The sequence below is a fragment of the Embiotoca jacksoni genome, unplaced genomic scaffold, assembly GCF_022577435.1.
Source record: "Embiotoca jacksoni isolate LCO1_2020_lvr unplaced genomic scaffold, fEmbJac1.0.p SCAF_7, whole genome shotgun sequence".
In the NCBI taxonomy this organism is placed as follows: Eukaryota; Metazoa; Chordata; class Actinopteri; family Embiotocidae; genus Embiotoca; species Embiotoca jacksoni.
Genome location: NW_027185425.1, coordinates 20,184,804 through 20,205,033, shown reverse-complemented (window position 1 = coordinate 20,205,033; position 20,230 = coordinate 20,184,804). Strand labels below are relative to the sequence as shown.

Genomic DNA, 20,230 nt, shown 5'->3' with positions numbered 1-20,230 from the left:
AGATAGATAGATAGATAGATAGATAGATAGATAGATAGATAGATAGATAGATAGATAGATAGATAGATAGATAGATAGATAGATAGATAGATAGATAGATAGATAGATAGATAGATAGATAGATAGATAGATAGATAGATAGATAGATAGATAGATAGATAGATAGATAGATAGATAGATAGATAGATAGATAGATAGATAGATAGATAGATAGATAGATAGATAGATAGATAGATAGATAGATAGATAGATAGATAGATAGATAGATAGATAGATAGATAGATAGATAGATAGATAGATAGATAGATAGATAGATAGATAGATAGATAGATAGATAGATAGATAGATAGATAGATAGATAGATAGATAGATAGATAGATAGATAGATAGATAGATAGATAGATAGATAGATAGATAGATAGATAGATAGATAGATAGATAGATAGATAGATAGATAGATAGATAGATAGATAGATAGATAGATAGATAGATAGATAGATAGATAGATAGATAGATAGATAGATAGATAGATAGATAGATAGATAGATAGATAGATAGATAGATAGATAGATAGATAGATAGATAGATAGATAGATAGATAGATAGATAGATAGATAGATAGATAGATAGATAGATAGATAGATAGATAGATAGATAGATAGATAGATAGATAGATAGATAGATAGATAGATAGATAGATAGATAGATAGATAGATAGATAGATAGATAGATAGATAGATAGATAGATAGATAGATAGATAGATAGATAGATAGATAGATAGATAGATAGATAGATAGATAGATAGATAGATAGATAGATAGATAGATAGATAGATAGATAGATAGATAGATAGATAGATAGATAGATAGATAGATAGATAGATAGATAGATAGATAGATAGATAGATAGATAGATAGATAGATAGATAGATAGATAGATAGATAGATAGATAGATAGATAGATAGATAGATAGATAGATAGATAGATAGATAGATAGATAGATAGATAGATAGATAGATAGATAGATAGATAGATAGATAGATAGATAGATAGATAGATAGATAGATAGATAGATAGATAGATAGATAGATAGATAGATAGATAGATAGATAGATAGATAGATAGATAGATAGATAGATAGATAGATAGATAGATAGATAGATAGATAGATAGATAGATAGATAGATAGATAGATAGATAGATAGATAGATAGATAGATAGATAGATAGATAGATAGATAGATAGATAGATAGATAGATAGATAGATAGATAGATAGATAGATAGATAGATAGATAGATAGATAGATAGATAGATAGATAGATAGATAGATAGATAGATAGATAGATAGATAGATAGATAGATAGATAGATAGATAGATAGATAGATAGATAGATAGATAGATAGATAGATAGATAGATAGATAGATAGATAGATAGATAGATAGATAGATAGATAGATAGATAGATAGATAGATAGATAGATAGATAGATAGATAGATAGATAGATAGATAGATAGATAGATAGATAGATAGATAGATAGATAGATAGATAGATAGATAGATAGATAGATAGATAGATAGATAGATAGATAGATAGATAGATAGATAGATAGATAGATAGATAGATAGATAGATAGATAGATAGATAGATAGATAGATAGATAGATAGATAGATAGATAGATAGATAGATAGATAGATAGATAGATAGATAGATAGATAGATAGATAGATAGATAGATAGATAGATAGATAGATAGATAGATAGATAGATAGATAGATAGATAGATAGATAGATAGATAGATAGATAGATAGATAGATAGATAGATAGATAGATAGATAGATAGATAGATAGATAGATAGATAGATAGATAGATAGATAGATAGATAGATAGATAGATAGATAGATAGATAGATAGATAGATAGATAGATAGATAGATAGATAGATAGATAGATAGATAGATAGATAGATAGATAGATAGATAGATAGATAGATAGATAGATAGATAGATAGATAGATAGATAGATAGATAGATAGATAGATAGATAGATAGATAGATAGATAGATAGATAGATAGATAGATAGATAGATAGATAGATAGATAGATAGATAGATAGATAATAGATAGATAATAGATAATAGATAGATAGATAGATAGATAGATAGATAGATAGATAGATAGATAGATAGATAGATGATAGATAGATAGATAGATAGATAGATAGATAGATAGATAGATAGATAGATAGATAATAGATAGATAGATAGATAATAGATAATATATAGATAGATAGATAGATAGATAGATAGATAGATAGATAGATAGATAGATAGATAGATAGATAGATAATAGATAGATAATAGATAATAGATAGATAGATAGATAGATAGATAGATAGATAGATAGATAGATAGATAGATAGATAGATAGATAGATAGATAGATAATAGATAGATAATAGATAATAGATAGATAGATAGATAGATAGATAGATAGATAGATGATAGATAGATAGATAGATAGATAGATAGATAGATAGATAGATAGATAGATAGATAGATAGATAGATAGATAGATAGATAGATAATAGATAGATAATAGATAATATATAGATAGATAGATAGATAGATAGATAGATAGATAGATAGATAGATAGATAGATAGATAGATAGATAGATAGATAGATAGATAGATAGATAGATAGATAGATAATAGATAGATAGATAGATAGATAGATAGATAGATAGATAGATAGATAGATAGATAGATAGATAGATAGATAGATAGATAGATAGATAGATAGATAGATAGATAGATAGATAGATAGATAGATAGATAGATAGATAGATAGATAGATAGATGATAGATAGATAGATAGATAGATAGATAGATAGATAGATAGATAGATAGATAGATAGATAGATAGATAGATAATAGATAGATAGATAGATAATAGATAATATATAGATAGATAGATAGATAGATAGATAGATAGATAGATAGATAGATAGATAGATAGATAGATAATAGATAGATAATAGATAATAGATAGATAGATAGATAGATAGATAGATAGATAGATAGATAGATAGATAGATAGATAGATAGATAGATAGATAGATAGATAGATAGATAGATAGATAGATAGATAGATAGATAAATAATAGATAGATAGATAGATAATAGATAATATATAGATAGATAGATAGATAGATAGATAGATAGATAGATAGATAGATAGATAGATAGATAGATAGATAGATAGATAATAGATAGATAATAGATAATAGATAGATAGATAGATAGATAGATAGATAGATAGATAGATAGATAGATAGATAGATAGATAGATAGATAGATAGATAGATAGATAGAATATACAACCAATAAAATTCAAAATAAGTGGTAGTTATGGGTTAAAACGGGGCCAAGGACAAAGATGACTTAAATCAGCCTATCAGTAAATGAATAGATTAATAATGTGAATGTCAATAATGACATTAAAGTGCCACTGATTATTATTGCGAAAAGTAAGCACAGTTCCCTGGAAGTCCTGACTCAACTAATATTGTTCACGCATATCAACCTGTGTTCTTTAAAGTTAACTTGTGAAAGATACGTATGGCCATTGTTTAAAGCCACCTTCTTTGTTTCACATTTGAATTTGATAGTAGTATAACTAGTTTATCATAAGTCATTTTACAAATGGTCTCAGCACAAAAACTTGCTTCGATTTTTAGTTTATTGTGACTGTCATCATGTTCTTTAAAGTTTGTGGTGGGAAAAAAAGCCATCAGGTGCCATCAGTCAAAATTGATGGCACCTGATTGAATACAATCTTGGCGTCAAATGTCAAGATCTTATCCAACTAAAAATGAACTAGTGCTAAATTACACAATTATATAAGAATCTCCAAACAGGACCAAACAATAAATAAATCTCGCGTTCTCTCAGCAGGACTTCATTTCCCGCGAGCGTCGTGTTTAGACGTGCGTAGTTACCGACGTAACCATGGCAGCGGATCAGTAACTGCGGAGTCTGTCACACAGCTTGCTCGCGTGTCCTCCTTACTTTCGCTCGTTTGGCTGGAGCTGTAGAGACCACTCGGGCTGCAACTCCGTGTCGGTGGCACGTCTAATGTCAGCTCAGGCTTTTACAAAAATGGACCGATATATAATATAATATAATATAGTAGTTGCGCACCAAGCCGCTCCTGGTAACCCGGCATCACCGCCGCGCGTCTGTTTGGACATTAGCCGGCTAATTTAGCTTGTTTGACTTCGCTGAGAGGATTTGTTTATTTCTCGAGCAGCATCGAGGCAGTCGGAAGTTTCCAAACACCTTTACACCTTTACAGAGGATGCTGGAGTCAATAAAAGTAACAGGTAATGCTGAATTTGTCTTATAACTTATCGGGGACACTAATGCCCTGATAGTAGTGATAGTATTTGAATGTAACGAGCATTAATTAAAGGTGGGTCACTAAAGTTGAAATATGAAATGAATCCAATAGTATGAAAAGGGCAACGGACTCAAACAAAAATCGAAAATGAATGTATTCATTATTTCTATTTCTCTTGCATTACATAGGCCTCCTGCATCGTTTTGTAGTGGTGCTGACTGCAGCCCTCTCAGATGGAGGGCTTACTCAGTGTTGCCTCGATGCATTTCACCATCAGTATATATTTTGAGTGATTGTGGTGGATGAGATGGAGATCAGGACTGTTTGCTGTCATATTAATACGTTTTATTCTATGTTTAATATCCGGCTTGAAAATGTCTGAAATCAACTTTCCAAAATCTTCACACCCAGGATCTACTGCATGCAGTGCCGGGCTGGTTACTTTGTTGTTTCCAGTATGATGTGATAGTGACCTATAAGTTTAGAGGAAATTGAATTAAATAATGTTGGGTAATAGTGTTTGATTTGATGGCTGAACAAGCCAATGAAGATCCGATTTGTACGATTCCCTCCTCCAGTCATTGCTGTGCAGCTGAGGTCATTAGTCTGTCCTGTCTGTGGTTGTGATTCTGCCTCAGTGCTGCTGTCCATACAGAGAGCCTGCTTTGACCGGGATGATACCCAGGTTACCTTAGTGGAAAACGCAGAGACCTGCACTCTGCACCACCAGTCTCTGGAGACACGATGACAATCATTTCCTCTGTGAAAGCAGGATATTATATACATATATACTTATTAAACTGACTCGTGTATCACCATAGACTGCTGACATAACAGCAGTTCAAGACAAGTCCAGCTATGTGCATTCGAGTCAGAACACATCAGCATGATTGAAAAGTGAAAAGTGGAAAAAGACAGTTGTTACATAGCTTTCAATGGAGAGTTGCGTTAACCACAGTAATTGGAAGCTTTACATTTATTGTATTTATCATAGCTACATTTATTGCCTTGATTGTTTTTCGCTTGGCATCTGAATAGATCTAATTTTATCCTGCCTTGATAAGAGGATTAGTCGGTCTAGTGATCTATAAGGGGTGTACACATGAAGCTGATTACTGGTCTCTTCCTTTTTTCAGAAAGACTCCACTGGCCAGAGGTAGAAATGTCCAAACAGTACATCTTGAACTCTGCTGACAAAGCAGTGAGTCCAGACCAAGTGTACCTGGAAAAGATTTCTTCCAATGTTCTCAAAGACCTCCTAAGCACTGGCTCCAACAGCTACAACGTCCTGCTGCAGGTTGAGGACGAGGAGAAGAAGAGCCAAAAGCAGGCCTTGCACAAGAGGCCAAAGACAGTGAAATACGCCGCCACATTTACAAAAAAAAAACGTCCAGGCATTGCTCCCAAAAAAGTTCGTGCTTCAGAAGGTGGCAGTAAACCAGCACAGACGAACCACGTCCTCTCAGGAAGCTCCGGTCTCCTTAGGCCTGCACGGACCATCGCAGTAGTGGGCAGCACGATGGGCCTCAACCCTCGTGCTGTCAGCAAAGATGTCAGGAAGATGTGTGCTCCCAACTCACCTCGCACTAAACTTCCCTCTTTGCACAAAGCAGCAAACCCACAGGAAGTGGAAAATGCCAAGAAGCTCTGCATCCTTACAGCTATCAAGCCGTCTAATGTTGAGAAAGAGAAGGCCAAGTTTTTTAAGTCTGACTTCGACTACAATCCACAGTTTGAGTACAGCAACCCTGTTTCTCCACTTGTGCTGTCACGCCATAACAACGCCTCAGATTGCTTCCTGACACAGGTAAGGCTGTGTTTGATTTTACAATACCCACTGATTCATGATGTGGGAACATAGTCCCAACAGCAATAAGAAAGAGTCTCAAAATAGAAGGCTTTGGCTGTGATCGGTAATGGTGTGTGGACAGGAGTCACTTGACTTGGACTTGAATCACACTTCAGTCATGAATTTGATGACTTTAGACTCAACCTGGACATGAACACCAGTGACTTGTTTTGGACTTAAAGCCCTTTGACTTGAGATGACTTGACATACTCAGTGTGTCCAAACATTAAAATATATGGTGAAAACAATGTGTAACGAAGCAACTGAAGATCATAAGGCCAATCCCGCTGCTGACCAGATTAAACAGACTCATCCTAGGTCTCGGAAAGACTCTGACAGTATGACAAGTTTGGTATTAAAGTAAAAACTGGGTTAGAGAAACTCCAAAAGCTGAAACTTCCTCGCTTGCATGCAAAGCACAAGCAGTCAATGCCAGTGCAAAAGCCCACAAAAGTCCGAGCCAGAGCAGTGACAGGTCATTTATCACTACTACAACATCAACGTCCCCAGTGCACGAGGTTGGTGCTGAGCTGGCTGGTTTGAGATCAGCAAGCTCATGCCACATTAAAGCAGTCAAGTTGGATGCTGGGATTGCAAAGACTTGCTGCCAAAGCTGTTTAGTGTCAGGTTATATCAGGTGATTTGATGGAGCCGGCTTGGGAAATGACTGGGATCAATTCGTTTGGGAAACAAATAAATACATCCCAGGAAATACTGGAGAACTAGTTTAAAACTTCCTCAGGGGGTCAAAAGCCGGCCAAACTCACCACAAATGAATGTGGTGAAGTGTGTGTGAGATCGGACGTATTTCCAGTGAAGGGGAACAGGAGCAGCTCTGTGGTGTTGTGTTGCAGGCTGTTTCAGATAGTAAAACAAGTAAAAAGGATGTGAGCTCAAAAGGAAACACAGTAAGATAATCCTCTGCAGGATGCTCATGTTTCTTTTCCAAGAGTCTGGCCTAGTTTGTGACATTTACTTTTTGTTCTAATTTCTTGGACTGCCACTTGAATCACCTTTGTCTTACAGTATTTAAGGTATTTGTCAAGGAAAATGAAGGATACTAATGGAGTCAGTAGAGTAAATTTCAGTATAAAATTCAGCATGAGTTAATTCATTGTACATGTCGACTGTAAAATAGAGCTAGACAGGACAACAGCCTTTTAAAGTTAAAAGAAGTGAGGCAAGACTTTTGTTAAAAAAAAAAAAACCTTCATTATATAAACCTGTCTAAATCCTATAACAGGACTAAATCTATCAAAATCTGGTGGCATCGATATTTCTTTTTAAAAAAAAATTAATGACACCCTTGTCAGATAGAATTAGTTTCTGCATTTAAGGTCAGATTATTAGCTGGACTGTAATCAAAGCAACCCTTTACTCAGATGGGCTCGGGTTAGACCAAATGACTCCAAGTTTTTGGTTTATTTGGAGGGTGAATCTTAAGTCCTTTTAAAAATACTAATAGTAATGATCCATATGAAGAGTGTTTTTTTTACAACTGCATTTAAAACCATTACTATAAACTGATGTATTTTTCTAAGAGATTTTAAAAGTTTTAAGTAATATGGATATTAGTGATGGCCTAAAAAAAAATCCAGTATGGGTCAATGTCTACACATTCAACTGTAGGAGAAGGTAAATGTGGGTGTCACCAGCGTAACAATGAAAAGAGATTATGACACAATTTAGTTTTACTGATCGCCCTTGTTTTCTCTTCCAAATAAATTGTTTGACTTGCAGCTGGATTTTGGTTTGTCAGAACTAGATTATGAGACACTTTGATCAATTATAATTCATCAATTGTCAGATTGTAGGTTTGAGAATATTTCAGAAATGGTCTGATGCAGCCCCCCAATTCACCGTTGGAAAGGTGTTGGAGGGAGGAATTTCTTTGAGCATGCCAGAAGTACATTAGGACAGAATATAAAGCCGGCTTAACTGGTAGTTTGATAAATATCTGATTGTCTATTTTTTCTTTGCTTGATGTTATAGTTGGAGCACCTTTGGAGTGTCTGAATAAATCTCTCCATCATCAAAAAAGCATATAGCAGACAACATTCATTATAGTCAGCCTAAACAGTTATGTATATTCATCCTAGAAAGGAGGCTAATAACATAATCTTCGAACAAAAAAACTATAGGTGAATCAAATCACAGGTCACAGCACTCCATATTGTTACAGTGAATACTGAAAGACACTAATAAATCCACACGTGGATACAACCAACCATCAAGCTCCATCTTAGTCCTACTCTAAATGATCGCCCAAAATGGGCTGAAATAGAAAAAGTGTCCAAATGAAACAATTCATAAAAAACAACTAGAATTAGCACCACCCGGTTGTATGCCTCCACCAACCAGTGAAGTTGCAGTTTACATCCATGTTTGTCCAGACTTAGTAAAGATGTAGTGAAGACCGTGGAGGAATTTGGCTCCAAAGAAGTCAAATTATAAAATATGAATGCCTCAAACACCTCCTCAATCCAACAGCAGAAAAACCCATAGATTTACCAAAGTCTCAAGTTAGTGTTGTTTCATTAGTGTCACCAATTCAGTATCCAACAAAATGTTAAATATTGTCATAACTTTTCCTTCTGTTCTTAGTTATGATGTTGAATAATGAACTACAAAGTGTTTTGGCAGTAAATTATGAATTTACAGTAAATAGACCTTTGAATAGATGTTTGTGTTGAATTTTGTCCTAATTAGAATGATTGAATTAGAGGCATAAATAAATAAATTCTAATCAGTTCAATCCAAGAGAACATTTGCACCAAATTTAAAAGACTGACCTAGAGGTGTTTCTAAAATATCTCGTTGACAAGAATAACAAGTACGTACGTTTGTTCAGAGGGATGAACTGCTGGATTCACAAGAGTTCGTCCTCTCTGGCCTTCACAGAAAAGACCTGGCACCACCCAACTCACCGAGCCTCTCTTGTTAAGTCTTCTTCCAGTCAGTGAGCAGACAGCAGAAAACAACCTGGTGCCACCGGTTACATAACATGACTGCCAAGTACTGCCTGTCTAACGCAAGTGTCAAAGATAGTCATCAGTCACCGGTGGCTTAACACAATGAGTTCCTCATCCCTTGCAGGCGGTGCACATCATGGAGCTCGCTCTGCAGAGATATGGCAGCTATGAGAAGTTTGAGCAGGTTACAGGCGGCAGCCTCCTCTCCAAGAGTCGCATCTCGCACAGCATCAAGAAATACATGGAGAAGGAAGGCTGCACGGGGGAGGTAAGACGACCGGCACCTCTGAATCTGGATGAGCAAAGAAGAAAGGAGATGCGTTGCTTTTTATTTATACGTTCTTATGCTGGTGGAGTTATTAACACAGTTGAAACCGTTCTCACTGCAGAGCACGTTTCACAGGGAAAACGTCATGAAGTTGCTGTAATGTGCAGGAGTGTGGTATTTCATCGTGCGCAGTGTGTCATGGTGGATTTGTACGTCATCATTGCAAAGCAGCAGACGAGTCATTAAAGTGAATGTGCTCCAGGGAATATAAGACCTTGGCAAAAACCTGCCACTTCGCTGAAGTCATCCTGCAGTTAGATGTGTTTATGTAACCAAACAAATGCATGTTACATCACCATGTTAATAATGTTCCACTGAATACACAACACGTATACACACACCCGCCTTCATGATCGGCAGTGGGTTTAATCAGACCAGTCAGTGGAAAGAAAATACAAAGGAGTGAACTGCGTTGGTTGAACATTTGAGTCGGAGTATTTTTCTCGCGGAGCAACATATCGAGTTTCCAGAGTTTGCAGCGTAACTACAAGAAATAGGAAATCATATTTGTATGAAAAGCTTCTCATTAAGTGTCCCAGTGAGCAATGACTGAGAAACAGTGCCAGTATGGTTGCAAATATCAGTGGCTGGAGATAAGTAAGCCAGTCCATATAGAAAGCAGTGTCCTCAATTCACTGCTGCTTTCCTCCTGCTGCTCGTTAGTTTGTTGTGGACGTATACAGTTGTATGAACTCTATATATTCATAAAGTATTCATTGTTAACAATGACCAGAGGGGTGTACTACGAAGCAAGTTCAACTCACTCAACAAAGCGGAAACTCCCCTTCAGACATAATTAAATAAGAAATAATAATGAAAACATAATTCAAAGTGGTAGGTAGGTTTACTGTCATATCTTAGTACAACAAGGGTAAAGATTTAGTGCTTCAGTCAGTCAGTGTTAGAGGATGATGTCAGTAAAAAACACACTGAAATGAATCTATATCTCATAAACATCACCGGAGAAAGACGCAGAGGTTTGTCGGTCTGTGAACACCGAGCTCGACGGGATCTTCTACGATTGGTGATAACAAATTTTCAAGAGAATTGATTGGTCATTAGGTGATACTTTTATATGTTTTGCTCCGATATCTCGAATATAACCTTCTATGAACCAGGTTAACTTTGCAGGATAAGTTACCGCGGCAATCTTGCCAAGCCGAGATGTCCTTCCAGAGTCCAGTCATCCTCTGATATCCGGCCATGCAGCAAATAAACTGTATCCAGTGGTACCAGGGGTCAGTTATTGTTTATGGGGTCAAACATGCAAATCTCTATAAGATGTTTTGTTTTAATCATGTGTAACAGTAACTTCTGTGTGAAAGTTGGATATTTATTACAATGATTTATTTAAATAAATAAATATAGTTTAATAATAATAATACCACCATAATAAATAAAGGTATGTTTGTAATACTTAGCATGTCTAATGCTTAATAGTCCCCAATAACTTTTGGGCCACTGCAGTGTTTCTTTTATTAAGTAGGCATTCAGCCAAATGATTTTCCAGGCAAACGTGACCATGAATGCACCATCATATATCGGTTTGGTCCATGAATGCACCATCATATATCGGTTTGGTCCATGAATGCACCATCATATATCGGTTTGGTCCATGAATGTTTGTGAGCTGGAGTTCTGAATTCATCACAGCTAATATGATTCTCTAACTTTTAGGCCTATTCACTGTAAACCTGTATCTTCCCTTCATGTCACTCATCTCGTTGAAATCTCATGATCTAGATGTGGACAGTTCTTGGGTCTGTTAGATATTTCCTGCTGAGGACACTTCTCTTTGCTTTTAGGTGGTGATTTTTGAAGGTGAGCTTGTGTTGTCGTTGTCCTATGCCAAATTGAATTGTAAAGTGTTTGTTATTTTCTTGCATAGCTTTTATAAAGTACTTTATAGATGAGACAGGTCAAAGGAAAATACACCAGAAACATCAATATAAAATAAACAGACATCAGAAAAGTAACACTGATCCTCACAAACACAAATATGTTTGTAACAGTGATGAGACAATAATGCTGTAAATAAAGGAAGATGGCGCCACTCCTCATTCTTGCTGTAATGCTTCTACCTGTGTTGATAGATAGTCGTCCACGTAACGGATGACCTCCTGTCCAGGGCCTCCATGACAGTGGTGAACAGCAGACCCACACTGACCGTCAACATCTCCAGTGCCCGAGAGCATTGGCTGGAGGGCATGCTGAGGCATGAGATCGGTGGGTACAGTAACTTTACAAACTTCTTAGCGTGAGGTTTCTGCGGTTCAGCAGCCAAATGGGAAATCATTCAAGTTTGACTGAATTTGACTGTAATGCAGTTCATCAGAATCCATACGATTCCCTCCAGTCCTTACTAAAAGACACCAATGAAGCTGTTTTGAATTTAAACTTGAATACAAATATATATCTATTGCTCCTCTGTCCACCAGGCACACATTACTTCCGTGGCATCAACAACTGCCACCAGCCGTGGAGCAGCAGCTCGGGCAGAAAGAAACACAACCTGAAACCTCTGAACCCCACAGAGGAGGGCCTGGCCAGCATTCACAGTGTCCTGTTCAGGAAGGACCCCACACTGTGGCGCGCTGCCCTGCTCTACTACACCGTCTATCAGGCCAGCCACATGTCCTTCTCTCAGCTCTTCCACAATCTGGGACGCTTCGTACAGGACCCCAATACCCGCTGGGACTACTGCGTCCGAGCCAAGAGAGGCCAGACCGACACGGCACAGCCAGGTCACTGTCTTAGTAGAGACAGTCAAGATTCAAATGAAAGTCTGCTGACACATGGAGCCACTGAATTAGTTCACATGATACATTTAGAATAACCTTCAAAATGTAACACATATTCATACTTCTCAAACTTGAAAAGTCTTCTTTTCCGACCTCTCACATTGCAGGATGCTTCAGTAAAGATCAGGTCTATCTGGATGGCATCCTGAAGATTCTGAGATACAGAGACAAGATCAACTTCCCACTGCTGATGGCTCTTGGAAAGGTGAGGCATTTTAATCATTTCTGTCTGAGGTGATATTATCAGTATCTCTGGATTATTGGCAGGCGAGCTTCTTCTTCATTAGATGTTTGGTGTATGTTGTCATTCACAACCTGAATTAAACAGATTTACCAGACTTCATCTAAATCTCGTACTTCTCCCTGCTACTACTTTGGGGCCGTGATACGCACTTCACTGGGATCTGGAGATCTATACAAAGTCTGCTTGTCTGCAGGTGCATTTGTTCGTGGTGTCTTCCTTTTAGTATCACAGTAACAGAAAAGTACCATTGTGACATTCAGTCACATGAAATAACACTGCACAGAGGATGGCTGCAGTTCAGACATAGTAAAAGGAAAGCAGAGCTGAAGGAGGCTTATATCACCACTCTGACGAGGGAACGTCATGTTCTTCTGCTTCAAAGGAGCTGAACGCAGTGATTAAACCAGGTGCTCATTCCAGCTGCAACGTGATGTCAAAAGTGATCAAATTAATCAAAGATCTAGTAAATTATAATGTTCCGATGTTCATCACCTATCTTACTGTATATAATTCAAGGAATCTGTCTGTTTGTCCTTCACATATCCTGACAAACGTTAGTCCCATCTGCTTCTAACTTGGTGGGTTACAATACAAATATTCTAAGAAGAACCAAAAAAGAGTGTCAGTAAAGTTAAATTAGATATGATCATATTTTTTTCCCCCCAGCTGTTCTCAAGAAAGCTGCACGCAATAACACAAGTCAGACAATCCTACTTGTCACCAGGCTCTTTTGAACTCGTGTTTCTGCTGCTCAGTCCATCTCTTCTGTTTTTCTGTGGGCTCAGGTGTCCTTTGAAGACGTGGACCGCCTGACAGCCATTGCTCAGATGGAGAACGTTCGCATCCCACACTTCATGCAGGACCAGGCGAGCTATGCAGAGCAGCTGACCAAAATCATGGCGGTCAACCAGCTGACGGACGAGGAGCTCAAGACCATCATCGGACCTTAGTCCTCTTCCACTGCACAGTCCTGAGTAAAACCACAGCCGGCCACGGCCTGCATGCATCCAACCCCAACATCACCAGCGTGCAGAGTTGGAGACGTGTGCAGCATGATGTAATGCGTGTAGTGTAGAGTTTTGTTAGACTGATATGTTACATTGAACTGATGTTGCTTATATGTTAAAGGAACTAGTAACTAGTTAGTTACAAAAAAATCAAATCAAATTGTTGTTTTTAGAGGTGGATGTAGTTGTTCATTTTTGTTGCCAATACATGACCTGGATTGCCCAAACGTTACACTTGCGTTACATTTACTGAGCATTTGGTGCCAACTTCTTTTAACTTCTTTTTTTCAGTCCCTTTGGTTTGAGGTTGGATACTCACCTTCATGCTTGGCAGGATTTTCCTCAGTAGCTAGACTTCATCTGTGTCCTTCAAAAGAGTTTTAGTATCTCACAACGACCTCAATGAGCCTAACTGGAAGCCTATATTAATATCTAAAACTTTAGAAATATGACTACGCTGTCTGTAAATAAGAACACATTACATAAACAAACATGAATTATTTTCTGCCATTTATCTGTGGTCAGGTTGTATGACCAGACCAGCCACGCTGCAGAGTAAACTCATTTTGGTCACTTGTATCCGGAGTCTCATTCTTTTGGTCTCTACTTAAATCTCATGACAGCCGGTGAGCGTTGGGATGTACGAGAGATTGACTTTGGCATCTGCTCAGGACGTCTTCCTTCGGTTTGGTACGACGCCGCATTACTGCTGGCTCTACATTCATCGAAAGCTTAATTATGATCTCACTGCTCACCAAGACACTTAAACTTGAAACTGATCCTAAGTATTTGATCAGGATGCATACTGAACGGTTGATAGTGCTTATTGAGATGTACAAACTGTACTGGGGAGGCTGTTTCTGATCTACAAGCTATTTATCAACCGATATATATATATGTAGATACCAGAACTACTGTAACATGTTATTCCAGATTGAAACAACCCTTTGACTACAGGAAGAAACCTCAACAGCTGCCTCCTGTTGTATTAGTTGGAAAATGCACATTAGCTGGATTATTATATTATTCTAGCAAGCTTTGCTGAACACATAATCACAACACAGTTTTTAGAAAGTAACATTATTTCTCTGAACTAACATGACAGATGGGAAATCTAGGAATCTAAGAATGTCTACACACATGGGGTGTTTTTTTGAGCGATTCATTTGCGTGTTAATACATTTTTTTCAAACCTTTATTTTTGGATGGAGATAGATTTTTCTGAGCTTTATCGCATTTTATAGAAGTGGAACAGACCCACAAAGTGTTTTGTGTGTGTGTCCAGTTACTCGGTGTTATATGAGAAACAACAGAAATGACAAAGACAAGAATCTGAAGAACGATGTAAACTCACTGAAACAAGGTTCCCAGGAGAGAGAGGGAGTTTTTGTGTGTGTTGTAGAGTTGGTGTAAGAAGGCAGCAGCGTCACAGCAGCTAACAGACAAAATCTCCTTTGTTGATTGAGGGAGAAGAACAAGTTCATCATTATTTCATTTTTTGGAGGAATGAGTTGACGCAAATCCATTCAAACCTTTTATTGAACAATTGTCGTGAATTTGCATCACTGGCAGTATGTATAGTTGAAATATGAGATATTCACAGACAAGTTACCTTTTTAAATAAGAACCTCTCACGGCTGATGTCGTGACGGTCAGAGTCCCTGGCCCAACTATTCCTATTTATCTATTTATTTAGTTTTTGGTGGAAACATGCAGAAGAGTTTAAATAGGTTCATGAACCAGAACAGAAGAGGGTCAGCGTCGGTGGAAATGCCCCTTCAATGAGGTTGTTGTCAATTACACAAGCTGCTTTATATTTTGTGAAGTGGGTTGCAGTAATTTGATTAATTATTTGATTAATGTTGACGAATTGCAGGCTGGCCACACTTCTTTTTCTTTTTTTAAAGAAGTGACAGTCTTGATGTTTTGGTGATAAACTAAACAGGTTGAAAATATCAGCTGTACCAGTACATCAGTCGTCTCTGATCTAAAATCTGTTCCAAAGGCTTTTTTTTTTTTTAATCTAATAATGATTAAATTCTTTCAGAAAACCTGAATGCTTAATGTTTTTTGGGGCTCATGCATCATTTTGAGCCATAGAACATCCTCTAGTTTTAGCATAAGCGATTAAAAACGCACAGATCTGATGTACCTTTGATCTGTACTCATCTAGTGTTTCATATCTGTCTTTAGTGAAGATAAATAGATTCCTGCACTTTGTTTCTTTTAGATTAGCGTCTTTATTTCGTACTACGTGACATTAAAGCCGTTGGTGAAGAGACAGACTGGAAAATGTGGATGATGATCACTACTGCTGCCTCTCATGAGGCAGAGGTGAACTGATGCTGGTGTAAATGCTTCATCAGCGCTGACACACAGGCCTCCAGTAAAAGTCATTTGTAATACTGTGACGTTTGGAAGGTGTTTTCCTCAGTATGCTTAATGAAACCTTAGTGGTCCAAGTTCACTGCCCTGAAGCCCTGTTTGACTATTTGCACTTTCTTACCTTTTATCTACCTTTTTAATTGCACTGATACGTGTGGTTACTGTGTTGGTATCATTTATACAGACTGGTTATGTTCAAAAAACAAAACAAATGCCTTGTGGTTTAACTTTGATAAATGGTACAATTCAATAGCATGGCGTTTTTATGTGATGTTTTCTAATTTTTTCTTTTTTTTTTTCTTTCAATAAAGTAAACTCCCTTAAAGAGTTGGTGTGTGCTTCATATCTTCCAAACTAGTTGTTTGGAATTATCAGTACCACACTGTTTGGTTATCAGAAGTCATTTGTTTTCTATGCATGTTTGCACAAATGTATTATTATCATTTGAGGAATTATTTGTTATGTCTATCAATCTTTATACAACTGTATATTAATACAACAAGAACACTTAAAATGTATAGAAAGGGTTGTAAAAAAAAATTAATTCAAAATTGTATTTGAACACTGTTGAACTGGTTGTTATTGTAAAAATGGTAACAATAATACCTATAGTATACTACTACCAATATTAATAATCAGAGGGCATTTAAATAATTTTATTGGGCTATTATGTTAAACCAAAGTCTTTGAGATATGATGAAGTCTGGCCAATAAGGCTTTGTGCCCAGGGGAAAAAAAAAAAATCTTAAATTCATGCCTTGCCAATAATAATTTCAAGGTTTCTCACAGAAGTACTTGAAGCCAAAGTAAGTCCAGAGCAATACGATGTTTAAATAGGGAGCTTAAAGCCAAATACAATTCATTTCTTTTATGTAAATGTTATGTAGAGAATTTAGCACATCAAGAAATATGATGTAAATGTGGTATGTCATGTCTTGATATATAGAAGGTTACAGCCTCCTCATTGCTCCGAATAGATCTGTTTTTTGTCTGCCATCACCGTGCTTCATGTACGTCCTAATTAATAACTATGATTAAAGTGACGAGTAGCAATTTAGTTTGTACACCTCTGCCAACCATAAAGACAACATTGGTGAATATTTTTTCAAATTTCTAGCTCTATTTCTAGAAACGTAATGTAGCTTTAATGAGGGATATACATGCATGTCCCTCTTGTTGAAATAAGTTCAAGTGTATCATGAGGTAAATCTGGGAGGGCCACCAGATAAATGATTGAATAGGAAAGAATAAATAGTGTTGAGCTCCATAAATATATACAGTTTCACAGATTGTAATGTTTTCTTTTTTCTGGTAAAATAATGGATATTCAAAATGAATAATTAGAGATTTGTGGAGGGCACCTTTTTAAGGGTCATTATCCAAAAATATTGTGAATGTAAGAATTCTGATTTGGCTTTTATCAAAATGAGGCCGTAAAAATGAGGTCAAAACAACAACAAAAGACAATCAGACGATCAGAGTTTGATGATGTCATGAAGTGGGATCACAGGTACTTGTTGTATAATACAATAGAGTGTCTAGCTAATCTTGGCTATTTCTTCCAGTCCCTTCTTCACTTTGTGACATATCATCTGGTCTTTCCAGGGTTTCCCTAGAAGTTGTATAAGAGGTGTTGATGGATATGACGCTATTGACAGATAACCTAATGAAAAACACTCTTATCTTTATTTGAATCACAGATTTCCGTGAGTGAATACTGTTGAAAACAATTAGCAATGTAAAGTATGCAATTTAATAAAATATCAAACATAGATCTAGTTGCTTTTAGACATTCTAGTGTGGAAAAGTTACAGATTTTACATTTAAGTGGGTGGAGAAAAATACCAAACAGATGTTTTTGTATTAGCCTAATGCCAGCTGATGAAGTACAGTAAATAATGCTTACGGAATATAGGCTAAATAACTGGGGCTCCCCTCACATGTCAGATATCAATGACGAGAGGCTCTTTAACTAAACGCGCTGACCCGTAATCTGAGTGACTGCAGTAACCAAATCTGTCCCAACACACTGGACGCCTCCCTGAGACCTCTCCAGACGTGTCACACTCCTCATTCATCAGCATCTGCTTTCACTGTGAAACTGGAAACTACTGAGGGCCACAGAGTGGAGACTGACAGCTACAAACAGTGACTTGCAGGACAATGGGTGTCAGTACACACACACACACACACACACACACACACACACACACACACACACACACACACACACACACACACACACACACACACACACACACACACACCTGCGTAGAATTGATTCTGGTCTGATGAACACAGTGGACACTAAAGGTAGTGAAAGGGAAGTTCACAGTCTATTTTAATCTTGAGACTTTCAGATGTGCAAAACTGATCAGTGTCAAAGGTTATGAAATGTAATATTGATATGTAGCCCGTTGTTACAATGATAGTATCAAGTCTCCAACCCACTGACAGAGCCACAGTCATGGAGGAATTTTCTGGTACCTTCCCAAAGAAAAAAGATCTAACCCTGATGGTCTAAGTAATTGACTTCCATGATTATTTATTTAATGTTCCAAAAATTTGACTTTGCTTTTGATATTTGATTCAACTGAATTCTTTGAATAATAACAACATTGAGCTGCTTGGAGATGGTCTTACAGCCTTTCCCTTTAACATGCTTGTCTATATTTGTTTTTCTGATCTCTTATCAGTGTTGGGCCTCTCTCATGCTCCTGGTTCTAAAGTGCCAGCATGTCTGCATACCTTATAATAAGGAGCGAAAGGATGTTTGCAGAGAACTATTTACTGTAAAATATTGTTTAAGTTACATTTATGTTGAGCGCCAGTAACTGTGCTACTCTGCATATTGCAGCCACAACTGAGGACGTGAGGACGGTGAATAATTTAGCACTTCAATGATTTTAAGAAACAGTCAAAGTGCTGCTGACTGAATAGTTGGACATCTTTAGCTTTAAAACAATAGTTCAGTATTTTGGTTAATACACTCATGAATTAAAACGGTTAGGCCCTTCAATAATGTGTTCTACTTTGTGTCCAGTTCTCAACACCTAAACTACACTTTTGTTTCAATAAAGAGGACTCTCTTGAACATAAGATTTGTAGAAAAGGAACAACACTAACTAAGCCCACCTGCTTAAAAGCAGGAGAAGCTCTTGTTGGTCAGGACAAGATGGTCGTTTAAGAGCTCCATTTGTTTCAGTTTACATGAACTCAACAAAATTATACTGAGACGACTAAAGCCATATTTTCATGCACAATTTTCTTTCTATTAAATGTGTATTCATATTTTTTCTTTTTTCTTTATTGAACTAATTCTACCTTGTTTCCACCCACTGCTTAATACATATAATACATCATATTTACCTTGACACAAGAGGCCACATTTATTCTTCTGATCAAACTTAATAAAACATGTCTTGGCAAATGTGGAATGTTAAAAATATCAGTAAACATTTATTATCTTTAAACTGTGTGTAATATGTGCAGACTAGAAGATGCATCATGTCCTCATTTATCCACTAGGGGGCTCCTTGAGCTGTAACAGATGATGAGCAGGGCTGCAGTCCTGAGCTAGCAGGGCTTGAGTGCAGGTGTCTGTTGGGGAAAAGGATGTGGGGAAATGTGAGGGGGCAGGTGAGCAGAGAGCAGCTGGAGTAGGTAACGGAGAGGGATGGGTAAACTCTGAGGGCATCAGATGCAGAAATGGGTTTTTCCAAAAACAATATGGAAAGTAGAGCGATGAAGACGGGACAGGTGACACCAGCAATGACCTGATTTCTAAACCAATCTGCAGTCCAACTACCAAAAAACAACTCATGCTGCTAGTTGTTAACACCCGGACTAATAAATCAGCAGTATTCTGTTCCATAAACCTCATGTTACATGAATGAGCGCAGACAATCTAAACTTGTGCCTCAATCTCCAAATACAATAAATGTATTATAGGCAATAGAGGGAAAAACTAAATCATGCACCTACCATTAGACATCTCCATAACAAATCAGTAATTTTGTTGCTATCCAGGGCCGGTGTTTTGTCAGTATTATAGCCATCAGTGCCAGGTTCCTCAAACCGTGTTTCAAATTGTTTAGATATACAGTATTCTTGCTGTTCATGTCTATCTAGCCAGCTTTAGTTCAAATTTCTCTGCAGATTTCTGAATGGCTGTGTGAGGTATTTCTTGAAGAACTGGCTGTTGTGGCCCTCAAAAGAATACTTGCTAAAGTATATAACAA

At 37.0% G+C, this 20,230-nt stretch overlaps 1 protein-coding gene across 1 annotated transcript; it reads left to right on the top strand.

Annotated features, from left to right (window-relative positions):
- Nucleotides 1-4,029: 4,029 nt before the first annotated feature.
- On the top strand, nt 4,030-16,602 carry matcap2 (microtubule associated tyrosine carboxypeptidase 2). The gene is made up of 7 exons (XM_069175973.1): nt 4,030-4,386; nt 5,540-6,210; nt 9,349-9,492; nt 11,646-11,778; nt 11,991-12,296; nt 12,461-12,558; nt 13,383-16,602. The coding sequence occupies exons 1-7, from the start codon at nt 4,362-4,364 to the stop codon at nt 13,545-13,547; spliced, it is 1,542 nt and encodes a 513-aa protein (XP_069032074.1). The 5' UTR covers nt 4,030-4,361; the 3' UTR covers nt 13,548-16,602.
- Nucleotides 16,603-20,230: the final 3,628 nt, after the last annotated feature.